At 36.0% G+C, this 14,077-nt stretch overlaps 1 protein-coding gene across 1 annotated transcript in view; it reads right to left on the bottom strand.

Moving 5' to 3' along the window:
* The window catches only part of LOC113495597 (apoptosis-stimulating of p53 protein 2), a 264,952-nt gene that overhangs the window by 218,046 nt on the left and 32,829 nt on the right, over positions 1 to 14,077 (bottom strand). The window contains exon 2 of the mRNA XM_026874390.1: positions 5,669 to 5,720. Within this exon, the coding sequence (XP_026730191.1) occupies positions 5,669 to 5,677 (9 nt within the window). The 5' untranslated portion in view covers positions 5,678 to 5,720. The remainder of the gene's footprint in view (positions 1 to 5,668; positions 5,721 to 14,077) is intronic.

The following is a 14,077-nucleotide window of genomic DNA, read 5'->3' as shown; positions in this document are numbered from 1 at the left end:
GCAACTTTCAAAAACAGCCAAGATCCATCACAGAAAATTTTATACATGACGCTACGATTGAAGAAAACTAAGGAAGACAGGCAATTTACAAGGAGGGCGATATGGAGGCTCCACTAACGAGTTGCGAACTACAGCACTGCAGCGCCACCTGCAGGCAAACTAACGGAAAATCGCATTATTGGAACACCTAACCATACTCGCTCCAGCCTGGAACATTTGTAATTTTAGTGACAGCGAATTTTACAGAACTTCGTAAGTACTTAAACTTATATAAACTAGGTAACTAGGTTAGTGTATAAAGTTGTAGACTGTAATTTGTAAAGTAAATATTTTTGCACTTAGCTACTGAGATGAAGTCTGTGTTTGTGTCTTAGGGCTCCTACTTTAATTTAAACGATGATATACTTTTAGTTTTAAGATATCAATGTTTAATTAAATGTCTTCGTTCGTTCCATGTAGGCCGCCCCCCAGCCCTATGGACTGATGACCTGAACAAGGTGGCTGGCTCTGGCTGGATGTGCAAAACGGAGGACTAGATGTTGTGGCGTAACTTGGGGAAGGCCTATTTCCAGCAGTGGCCCTGGACAGGCTTAATTGATTGAATGCTTGTTTCGCATTTCGAAAGGCACGAAAAATGTGGGTCCTGCGCCTGATGTCGCTAGGGTCGTGTCGGGCTACCTTCCCATTGGACTATATCAGTAAGGGAACAGAGAGTATCCCTGATTTTAGCGCACGCTTGTATACTATAATATGTGAAGCGCAGTTGGCGTCTTGTGATACTAGCAACCGTTTCCGAAATGGGTAGGGACATCATTAATAAAATATATAGTTTTTGGAGAGCTACATTACACTCTAATTAAATTTGATCTAAAGATTGAATCATTTGGCATTATCTTCAGAATCACATTTCAGAATCTCTTAATAGTATCAAGGACCCTTATAATACTAAAATAACTTTAAATCCAATGAACATATGTTATAAATTTATAGTATTCGTGCAGAAGCTAGTTGGCTTTTCAACTACCTTTCAAAAGACAGACAATAATACACCTACCGGTTCATACATCTCAAACAACATAAGACTAGCATGCAATAACATTAATTCTAAATAATAAAACCTTTCACGCTGGGCAATATCTTTCTCTAATAGCCTATTAACTCTCTGATCTCCAATCGCAGTAATAATACAACTCACTTTACTTCAAACCAGTGGTTAATGATATGATCAAGTCATTTATATAGAGAAATCAAATAAAGATACGTCACGCAAACGATTCCAATTTTATAGAAAAACTTTCAAATGTGAGATTTTAATTGTACTTGCCTTATTATCATTTCTACTCTTGTGCATGGAATTGTGAGAGAGTTTTTAATTTTGATAATAACTATCGTGAGAATGATTCATTATTAAATGATGTAACGGTTTACTCACGCGTATTTATCGGGTAGCCCAACTAGCTTCGGACCCAACTGGAATCCTTAATCATGAGCAGACGCGGCGGGATCGAGGTTAATGATTTTGTAGCTATAACCTTCATCTAGACCATTGAAACTCTTGATTTAAAACTCAATTTACTTTCAAAAACCCAAAGTTCGAATAAGAATTGTAACTCTACAAAACCGTTAGAAATCGACTCGATAAAAATAAAATGTTTCTAGCACAGCTCTTAAAACAGTGTGCCAGCAATTTATAGAACGCAGTATCGGTTTAAAAATCGTAAGTTCACGCCTTTACCTACACCCAGCGCTTTGCTAGACTGGAAACTGTTCCTGACGCAAATATTATAAAGGTTTCAAGTTATATTTTTAACCCACTTCAAAAAGAAGGATTTTCTCAATTCGTCTGTATTTTGGTTTGTTTTCTATTTGTCGCCTCAGAAGCTTTAACACGGCTGATGGTTTTAACTTTCAATCTATCTTGCACAAATTAGTACTAAAATCAAAAATGTCCAAGTAACCCTTTCAACCTGTTACGTGACCAATTTAAAAAAAAAACTTTTTTTAACGCAAGCCTAGCTGCCATTACAATGCGATGACCGCAAACCGATGCGTTTGAAAAATGTGCAAAATAATCCTTGTATTTTCATAAATAAAAATTGTAGCCGCTTTAAACAAGTTTTATTCATAAAACAATATCTATTTCATCCCATTTTATGCTAGACCGGAATTTAATATACGTCAAATAATTTTCAATTAAAATTTCAATGTAATTAAAACGCTACAATATATTTATAAAGTTGCAAACGATACATTCCTTTAACAACGTTCAAATTAAAAAATACCTACAAAGCTAGAGAGATTTTTCCACATACATTAATTTAAAATGTATTGAACTGTCATATCTGAGTCCCATCGCATTCGATATTTGTTACATTCTAATAACTGTTGGAAGAATGTCACCTGCTTGCTTTTGCAAAAAAAAAAACATTAAAACGTAAAGTATGGAGTAGAAACAATTTAGCGTTTTTGTCAAGCGACTTTTAAAGGAAACCACGTATAAAGGCGATATGGCGACAAAAATACGATGCGAGAATCGCCTCGAGCTTCCTGTGCCCTTTAAACAAGCTTAACCTTTGTGTTTTTTTTTTAATATTTTAGCTCGCGATCCCTTTGCCCCAGAGATTATACGACGGTGGCTTATAATTGGGATATATATTTTTTTAAAGCAGGAACCAAAGGATTACTGTAGCCGGTGTATTTCGCTGACTTTATTCCTGCGCTCAGTTTAAAACTGTTTATATGTAGGAAATCCATTTATTAGTTCGCATATTTTATTATAAATTTAGTCAACGAAACGTTAATTAATTGAAAACCTGTCTTAATGTCTTTGATATAGAATGCAATTTAGGTAAACATCCAACATGCACTTATGTGATTTATAGCTCTGATAGGAGTCATAAAATATCGATGACTCAGTGTGGACTGAACCTTATCGTGAACCAAACAATAGAAGATAACTTCCCATTAAATGTTTCCGTTGTTATAACTGGGACTGGCAACAGGCTAGAGTAGGTGGTGTATGTGGGAAGCACAATCCCAAAATACCAACGATTTGAACATAACTTCAACACACCACCTCTTGAGAATCGCGGTAAATGTGCATTTTGTCATCAGTATTCCCATCCCTATCATGCATATGCAATTTGTAAGTCGTGTGACAGTGTCAGAACAGAACAAATTATAGTATAGTAGGGGGCAATTTGTTTGCCAAAATTTAAATTAGACAGAATCATTATGTCGTGGCATTAAAGTCGAGATTGACGTGCATTTGTTACCATTTCCTTGTTTTCGACTGTACGAAGACATTAACCAACACTTCAAGCGGAACCCATGAAAATGTAGTAAAACGACTATCAAATGCCAACAAACTACTAATTCTTGAAGTGAAATTGCACCGTGTGTGGGACTACACGAATATGCGTAGGTAAGGCCATACCTTAACTGTAAACGTTAAAGCCATGAGTAAACATGGGCACAAATTATTGAAATTGTTTCATGAAGTTTGTTGTTTAATTTGTTATGCCTTTGTCTATGTCCGTTTTATTTTTAGTATTTAAAACTCATTTTTAACAAGCAGAAATCAATTTACTTCTAAAACATGCTTTTGACTAACGGCGAAGAAAACATTGTTAATCCAAGTTGGGTTCTAAATATTGACGTCTGAACGACAATTCGCAGTAAGCCATCGTCAAATTGGATCGCACAATCAACGTAAATTATTATATTTGAAAAGTGCCTTATATCCAATAGTGCAACATTAATATACTGGAATTATGATTGTATAACATTTATTTGATATCCCTTTCTTTAGTAAGCTACCTTAAAGTTGACAGACGACCGTCACACTCCCGTTCATTGTCCATAACCATCCATAAATAATATCTTTCAGAACGATCCTATATTATTCATGTAATCACTGGTCTTGAACAGCTGTCTGTCTGTCAGTCAGTATGTCGAAACTGGAGGAAACATATCGCCATGGAATCGACATTAATATGTGTATGAATACTAGACGGGAGAGCGAAGTTATGCAATTTTCTTTAAGTAGATACATTTGAAACTAAATTCCCTTCATTAGAAAAAAGCAGCATTAAATTTTATTAGCTAAAAATGCATTTTTTACTTTTTTATTATACGGCTCCATATATTGCAAACAGCACGTTTTAAAATAGCGCTCCTTCGCCAATTAGGTTGGGTTTCAGAATCATTCAAGTGACTTACACAAGACACCCAGACTCAGGACTCAAAACAAGCATTTGGCACAAATTCTTGTATTACGCGAGGAGCAAACCCGCTAATTTTGATCTACTATCCTACAATAGCTAGAGAAAACCATCCCTCACTCATATACATATTGTGGCCACAACATAGCATGATAGATAATAATAAAATACAACTTGTCATAAATTCATGCACAATTACAGTCGCAGATAAACAGTTACTGGCTGGCAGAACATGAAATACAAGGGATTAAAATTAAATAACCTGAGTTTATTTATGAGGGGATATTCATTTACTGTCTACTATGTTGCATAAGGTATCTCACGACTCGACTTATATCTTTTATACCTTAATAAGTAAGTGATTTGAATGTTATTTTAACACAAATATGAAATTGAAAGAAAATCTGGGCTGTTGCAAGCAACGGATGAATAATTAAATCATTGTGCGTATTTAAATCAAATAGCAAAGATTTTCCGTATCTTAACAAATTCGCGAAATCTTTGCGTGCAGAGTAATATTTTTGCTTGGTTCATTTTTTACACTTCTACATTCCGACATTAACTGTCATTTTTCTTCGAAAAAAAAGCAAGCGTCCGCACCCCAGTTGACATTTGCAGATCAATTACTGACCAATTCAAATCAAGCGTAACGATACCTTTTAAAGCTGAATAAAGTACCATTTAAAGTGTAATTAACGCATACTTCCCTATTATTTAATTTATAAACACATAGCACTAACTAAGAAAGAAATACAAAGAAAAAGTCTAGATTGTCGGTATTCAATAAGCGCTTGCTTCCTTTAAAACGATAGCAATAAGTCTACCAGCTGCCCCGGGCAGATGGTGGCGTAATTATTTCTAAGGGTGACTGGCATAAGCAGATTTCTCAGTATGTTTGTACTAGTTTCTGTATTTTGCCTTTCATGGACGTAAATATTACCCAAATGGTTGCATCTATACTGATAGACTGTGGGCGATCGTAGACTAATATCTGGATGAAACTTTAAATATTTTTCCAATAAAAAATCACATTTTTTATGAGTGTAATACTTTCTAAACTCATAAAGAAGTAACGGATACTTAGATATTAAATAAGGAGCAAATAATTAAAAATCAATATTTTTGTTTAGTTACAAGATTGATTAAACGTCATGCACCATTTTAATTTTCATTTAAAAACAATTGTTGGAACAAACTTTTTAGGTAGATGTTTAAATATGTAAATATGGTAATTTCAAAAATGGAACTTTAAAGCCACTCGATTAATTTATAAAAGAGTATGAAAGCAACCGTTTTTAATTGAAAAAGGAATGCATTATCAACAGGCCAGTTACGCACATCATTGTAAAAGCCATTTAAAACGCATTATGAATAAATTATAATAATGTATGACCACGGTGTATGACTGTGAATTATTTTTATTGTGTGGTATGCAATTTACTCACCGGAATCATTATTGGGGGACATGTGTGTTTCCCCCTTTAGCAACCGCGATGTCTGAAACAATAAAACAAAATAGTAAATAAATAAAGTTTGAATTGTTATTCAATTTATTACAAGGCTGTGTGGTCGACCACAAATAAAATCGATATCGAGTAAGTCGATGATTCTTATTGATATTCGATAGATCTGTAATTCAAAACTAAAACCTCGTTCTTACATAAGACTTGTTAGATTTATGAGTGGTCTCGACGTTTCGAAATACATGTGTCAATGTACTTATGTGTTGCAAAGGTGGATGTTCTTATATTAGGTATTTGTCAACACTTATGTCATATATTCATAACATAATTTCAATATTTGCAACATGAATTTTACAATTCCAATACGAAGATTTGTAAACGGTAATAGCTTGTTTTATTAACGAAGTGTCGGTATGTGAATCGTAAATATTTTGTAATCCAACTAACGTGTGTTAACAACTTATATCCTTTCAAATTGTGGTTATATTCAATACAAATTGTTTTATCAACCCGTCACGAAATGCAAATTTAACTTTGTGATTCAATTTCGGCTGAAAATATTTTTATGTGATTTACAAACTATAATTCTAAAAGCGCATTTGCCCTATTGCTATATTTTAAAAAAAAATTATCGAGTTGACACTGACCTATTATAAAAAATCGAAATCAGTTAGAATTTCAAATTCGGCATTATATCATAACAACAATCGATCTTTAAGAAGAAAAGCACCGCAACATTCGCACGCAAGGCGGGAAGAGAAAAAAAAACATGTTTACTATTGCGATGTCAGTAGATAACGAGGTAAAAGCAAATGTTTGAACAAATTATAAGTTGTGTGGCGTTGCTGTGGCTTACAACCGGTTGCGCACTCATGCCCCGATCTTGATCTATAATGATAGGAAGCTGGATGGCTACCGTTGGACTACTTTCTTTCAATATACATAGACACTGATATACATACATAGGTACTTTCGATATACGTACATATATACATAGATTCGTGTTAAATATTCACTGTCATACATGTATTGATTCGAAAAACGTTTGTGGTTCAAACTGATTTAATGTTACGAATGTGAAAGTTTGTTTGATGCCTCTGAGCACGGCAACAATGCGACAGATTTTGGTGAAGTGTTGTAGGCTGGTTGTGATGAACATTTTTTTTACTGAATACTGAGACTTTTTGTCCTATTGCACTCTATTTAAAAGAATTTAAAAGAATTAAAAAAATAACCAAATCTGCAACTCCTGGTTCAATTGGAACGTTTTCTTTAAAAAAAAACCTAAGTTTGATAGAATCTTTTGTCTTAATAGTTTACTAGGGATCAAACCTTTTCAGAACATGATCTAAATATTATCCGTTTATTGTAGAGACAATATCGTCGTGGTATCATATGGCTCGGTATCAGACGGGCGTGGGTCGACACGAGTCATTGTTTGGCCCCGACCTAGCCCCTGTATAATAACCGTATTACATTCTCGACTAGTTTATCCTACATTAATTCATCTATGAGCTCTGTTTATTCGTTTAATGCAGACCGTTATACATGCGAAAAGAGTCATTGAAAACATTAAATTGCGTCTAAAATACTTAATGGTTTATTGTTCCCGAATCCATTTAAGTAAGAGCAAAATGAGTTTCCTATTAAATATATTTCCAAAGCAATTCCACAGTCAAAACAGTGTGCACGCGAACTCATTTAAAGTTTAGAGTTCGTATTACTTCAAGACATTTCAGTGCACATAAGAATTCAAGGAACACATCTCACGTGCTAAATATTCATACATTCAAACCGCAAACGCCGCGTACGATCGTGTGGGTGTGACATAAAACGTGTTATTAAGATTTCAACTCTAAAGACTAGTCGACAGTGTACCACAGCACCGTGACGTAGGCGTGGTGAAAAGTACCAATAGTTAACACAGCGAAAGTGTAATGACAGCACTAGGACCGATATCATATGTATGCAGCCTCATTCCGAATGCATACGGGTTGGTCCGCAAAATGACATGTTTGGATATGCGCTTTGGTGTCGCATTTTTATTGTGGTAAGCTCTTACATCGACTATACTGTGATACAGCGGCTTAACGTGGCTTACTCCAGTCCCAGCTATTTTTGTGGCGGTCCTTGTGTCCACAACGTGCTATCCTCGACAAAAGTACACAAAACAACAAAGTTATTATGAAACGCATGCATAGTATGAGCCCAAGTATTTGAGGGTCACAGCAGCACGTCAAGTCATAATTACACATTCTGACAAAACAACCGGCGTCGCATACGCCACGCATGTTTGTTTATTGTCAGAACGTTGAATGGAAAGGTGTGAGGTGTTAAGTGGCTATAGTTGTACGTTGTGAGGGATCGTGGCGCGAGTGAGCTATAGCGGGCGCTCCGGTTAGCGGGCGCCGCGCCGCCGACGTGATGGTGACGATACAAATTACATTCAACATCTGAATGGCAATGACGTTAGGAATTTCTGACAGCCAATTTGTCTTCCACCTCACTGGAGCCGTGGTGCGAATGCAACACTATAACATTATAATATATATATACGGGGCTTTCAATTTACAGTTACCAACTCGAAAAGATTATGTTATTCTCGCGATAATTAAAACCGAACGGTCGCTTTATTAGGGAGAACTTCGTCGGCCCGATTAAGACATGGAGCCATAAGTCCCTGTAGATAGATAGTTTGGAAGGAGCAATATTGCAAAATCGAAACCCAAAGCTGGTGTAGGTCTGCGGTATAGATAAAATTAATTAGATATCTCCAATATTCAGTAGGACACTGAGATTCAATCCCTTATAGAGGGAATCTATTTCCACAGAACCGGTCTCTCTGGCCGGCGGCTCTTTATTAGCGCGATGCCTACGGGAATGACAAAATCACTGGCACGGAAGGGACAAATTGGTGGTCGCGCGGTTTCTGGAATGCTTATGGGACCGTTCGATAGTTGTGGGGTCGCGTAATTTGGGCGTCCCACGCGTCGTTCGCAGACCGCCGGCAGCGTGAAATATTTGGTAGCGAACGGGCGCGGTGGAGCGATTTGCATACAATGATATAAACCGACACAATCGAGGGTGGGTTTCGTACTCGAAAGCTTAGCCTTCTTACTAACATTTCGGAAGTACCGTTCTAGTGGCATCCGATATTTTATTACGGTTATTTGGGTCGTGATCCACTGAATTATCAAAGGTTTGCATCTGTCAACGGAATTGTAGAGCGCCGAATTGGTGATTTGAATGTTTCTATTACAGTTACGTTCACATAAGTATTGTACTATACCTAAGTACAATATAACGAGTTACAATTTTATGATTTTTTAATAAACAAAGTGAGTAACTTTATCTTCCTTTCTCATTTGCCAATACCGTCACTTAAGCAAAGAGACCTCCCCAGCGACAAGACACCTGTACGCTTCACGAATGAGGATTAACGTCACTTTAAGTATCCGCTAGAGGTTCAAAGATCCCCTCAACCGCTTCAAGTATTTAAGGTACAAAGAATAATGAATTAAAATTGTGACCGTGAAGGTGTTCTTCTATCACATAATATGCAGACTCTTAAGTGCGTATTATCGAAAACAAACCTTGAAATTGGTGCTTTTATTTTACACGCCGCTTACAGGAAACGATTTTGATTGCTAAAGCATCTATTAACGTTGCCAACGTAATTTAGTGTCTATTCCCAACCCAATGATGAGAAATCATGGTTTTAACAGAAGCAAATTCTGGTTTCCTTATTGATTTTTAACACTCGAATGGAATTAAAACACCTTAGTTTCTCTTAATATCTAGTACTGTATAATGAGGTAATAGCCATTAAAGTGAATGGATGAGGATCATCCTTATCATCCTAGTTTTTTTCCCAGTTCGGTCATTGGTCATCTTCCAAGATAACTGTATATATCTGGATGTTACCTCCTCAGCCTGTTACCTTGTTTCTAAAAACTTTCGTGTAATACTTTTGCACAGTAGGTAATATAAATACAAAGTGGAAGTCGGTACGTTTTATTTGACAATTACGTACAATACACGAGGTTTATATCGATTTATTTTTCCTTAGCTACACCCTAGTTCACGGTCAAATCGGGGGTATCGTGAGTGAATGCCAAATGTAATTGGTGGAAACATTTAACATGTGCAGCGGAGGCGCGGGATCCCAATACTTACGTCCAATCATTCTGTCAATCCGTCCATCTGGAACCCGTGGGAACACCAGTCGATACACAGCGGGAATATCAGCACTCCTTAAAGTAACAAGGACTTGTGGAGCGAGACGGTGAACCGAATCCCGTAGAGCAAAATGTTGCATCTCGCCCTTATGTCAAAAGATTTTGGTATAGTGGTCTCTTATATTAAAATATAAAATTAAAACGTGATAAAATCCGTAAAAAGTAGTTTATTATTTCAAGGTGTTGGTATATTCCCAGGATAATAGTACCCATTTTCAAATGCTTAAAGGGTAACATTGATATCGTAAAAGCTTTGCATTTGTGTTAGTGCTTCACTTTAATTTACATCTAAAAGATACTTTAGCATATTAACTTACTATGTAGTCTTAACTGTTATGTTGAGGTTAAGAATGAAGTTTAAAGGTCAGAGAACTAAAGACTTCAAGCTCTTTGGAAGATTAATCTCCTTTTAGGGTTCCGTAAGCAAATGGTGAAAACGGGTCCCTATCACTAATACTACCTGTCTTTCCGTTTGTGCATTCGTCTGTCACGAGGTAGTATACCATGAACCGTGATAGATCGACAATTCAAATTTTCACATACACTATATTTCGGTTACTGCTATAGCAACAAATCAAGATAGTAAAATAGCAGTAGAAAGCTTTGGGAAGTGTCATTCATTATTTGTTTTTCTTTAGCCCATTTAATACAGAACCCTCGGTGTCGCGAGTTCCACTCTCTTTTCAACGGTATTTTTTATTTATCACGTTCATAACAAAAAAATGAAGTGGAATCGATACACTTGGTTTCAAAAACAAAGATTTTGTAAAAGCGTTTCAGGTACATGTCCGATTATTCTCAGGCTCCACTTGAAATTCTTGGCCTGAATTATTCATGCTAGAAGATCTAGCTTCTTTGTTTCACACTAAAAGTGGTGCACACAAGAAAGAATGTTAAAATATAGGTAAAGGAAGCAAAGTCAATAAACGGACAGATATTTACGATTTAAATCACCTAATACACAAACATTTCAGCTTAGGACATGAATGTTTTTATTTAATAAGAGCGAGGCCTCTTAGAGCAGGTAGTTGCTGAAAAGGAGAATTCTATGTTTCATTTCTTGTAACATTTTTACTGTTAATGTATTTTTTTTAATCGGAACTTTTGCCATTTTCATACATTTTGTTCGATTCAATCCGACGCCGGCTTTGTCCCTTTTTACGGGATTTATATAACTTAAAAATCTACCAAGCAGTCAGACTTACGCACATTTTAATGTACCACTGACAGTTCCCTTACTCTTAATCAATATTAGTAGCGACAGCTAAATATTTTTAAACCAGTGTGTCCACTTCCACTTGTCATATGAACTCAAACTAGTCCACAAGTGCGACAAATAGCTTATATAACTATTTTAATTGACTGACAGCGCTTGATAAAGTACCTTACGTTGTACAATTTTGTCGTGTAACTGCATAACGTAGATATTTCAAATAACAAGACAAGAAATTGTAGTTGAGTCAGTTTTGATTAAATAGAGAATCTACCTTTTATAATATAATCAATAATTGAATCTTTTCAACTGATTTTATGAGAGGCTATCAAAAAATCCATTAAAGTTTGACTGCACGGATAGCCGAGTAGTTGAGGTCATCACGCCAAAAACCACTTTGCGCAACGTGCCGCGAGTTCGATCCCCGCGTAGGACATGCATTTGTGTGATCCACGACTGCTTGTTCTAAGTCTGGGTGTCTTTGTGCTTGTGAATTGTATGTTTGTGGAACACCCCGCGACACAAGGATGTAATTTCTTAGTGCGGGAGCCGTATAAAATAAAAGTGTTTCCGCATACTTATTCTAGTATTGTTGAAAGCAACGTCTTCAAAATCCTTTGCTGTTTATTTTAAACAATTATTTAAACCTTGACTGGCAGACAACACTAAAATAGTTTCGTATAGCACTCGTCAGTCTCTTTATATAATTGTGTGACATTCAAAAAACAATTGCCAACGCTAAGTGCTGAGTTTCGTGCCGAAAACACTCTTCACAAAGAATCATCTTATATTTGTCCATTGCATAATAAACGTATACGTTCTATAGTTATTATGTTCAAGGTTCTAAATACGTTTCTGTGCTCATTGAATCTGCAAGACTTCCATCACCTCATAAAGTATTATTCATGCAGTTGTAGAAACGAGATGCCACTATACGCTATGTAATGCGCTGTCCTTCTTCCACATCTTAAAAAAATCACTTATGGATGTGGTGTAGGCTCCCAGAAGAAAATTACTTTAAATGTGTTTTTGTGCAAACTTTGAGGTTAGTGAACAATTAAAACGATTGTTTTAAATGCTTTAACTTTTCAGAACACTGCCAAGGATATTATTTTTATTGTAGAACCAGTTTCTATCGTTATTTATATACAATAGTAATACACGGTATTATAAAAAAGCTGCAGTTTAAATGCCGATGAAAACACGCCAATCATACGTTGAACATTTTATTAAAGTTTTGCATAAATATTTCAGGTCTATTCACCTTTTCACCAACGTTTCAGCAGTTTTAATTTTCACACACTGCATACGAAATGAGAACTTTATGCCCCGTTTTGAATGGACCATAGAAAGTAGCTTTTAATAGGTCGCGAACTAAACCAAAGCGTACAAATAAAGTCAATTATTTTAATTGAAATCGATCTGCGGTACTTATTATGTATTTATATTTAAACTAGCCAATTAATTTGGCAACTGTGGTTATTATGGTAATATTCTCTCACGACCGATAATTGTATAAACCGGTGGTTAAGTGTGTAGATTTGTAATTAGCTAACATAGGCTTACAAATATCGATTTTTGTAATGTCTGAAATTTTAATATATTTTTTTTATAATACTAGCCTGAAAATGTATAGCCAGGAGTCGTAGGTTCTAGTCAAGTCTAAGATTTGTGTGTTTCTCCTGTGTTCGTAATTGGTTTATTATTTTACAAATGTGCAAATAAATACGGTATAACGACAGGGTAGCTCACATCGCTAATTGAGGAAATAACCAAAGTCTCGCCCAAGGCCATTACTCTGGCAAATGAAGGCAAAAACTATGAGGTCATGGCCCTCTGTATGACTAACAATTCGAGAAGCTAAAAAACAAGAACAAAGAATATTTTAAAATCACAGTTCCACTTCAATCAGGGAAACAACACAAATAACAAAGAAATGGTTTTATCTCAATGGTTAGAACGTTTAAAGTTATATCGCAAAAGCAATTTCTCAAGTTCTTTTAACGAACGGCATCGCTGAATTCGCTCAAAAGCAAAACTGACAAGCCGTTCTCGGTACATATCGATCACTCTCGAGACAGTTCAGAATCCTTGAATGGAACACAAAAACTCACATTATTAATTTTATTGTATTCGAAACGAGATGTCGCCTTGAAGACAAGATCATTACACACACCATAACCAACGGGAGCTGACCTCTCGTAAGCGGTAATAAAACGCTCCGATTACCAAATGCTTAATGTAAAAGAAGTCAAGAAAGGTCAGAGTAAATTGGTGGCGCTACCCGAACTTCACTCTCCCACAAACCTATTGTGGAAACCGGTTACAAAGAATCCGCCTTGCGTCATTTAGCCACGTGTAAACATTTTAATTGATGATATGCGGAAGACAAAAACCTATGATAGCGATCGGCATTTTAATACTGGTTTAACTATGTACATATAGTTTTGGAACCACCATAAAAAGTAAGGATAGATGTTCCTACAAAGTATGTGCTTTAAAAAACTGCCCAACTCACCAAGTTACTTTTATTCCAAGCTAAAATACATAGTTTAAATACAACGAAAATATTAACTTTTATTAAAAAATACTGAAAAAGGATAAATAAGATTGCGACCCACTGCGTGCGTTCCACTAAGGACTTGAATGTGACGCGGAGGGTTTCTCAAACATTCAAGTCACATGCACAAATACACTCTCTTTACTGAGGACGAGCATTCGCTTGTCACACGAACATAATTGTGTCCTACGCGGGGATCGAACCCGCCACACGTCGCGCACAGTGAGTTTCGCGAGGTGACCTCAACCACTCGGCTATCCGTGCATTCAAACTATTAAACCGTTACATTAATTTCCGTCAACCATAAAACCTTAAATTAAAATATAGTTATTAAGTTAAGCTACACTTAAATTGTGACTATTATGAACAATTAAAGTTTA

Source organism: Trichoplusia ni, chromosome 7 (genome assembly GCF_003590095.1).
Source record: "Trichoplusia ni isolate ovarian cell line Hi5 chromosome 7, tn1, whole genome shotgun sequence".
NCBI lineage: Eukaryota > Metazoa > Arthropoda > Insecta > Lepidoptera > Noctuidae > Trichoplusia > Trichoplusia ni.
This window is presented reverse-complemented; position numbering and strand designations above follow the sequence as displayed.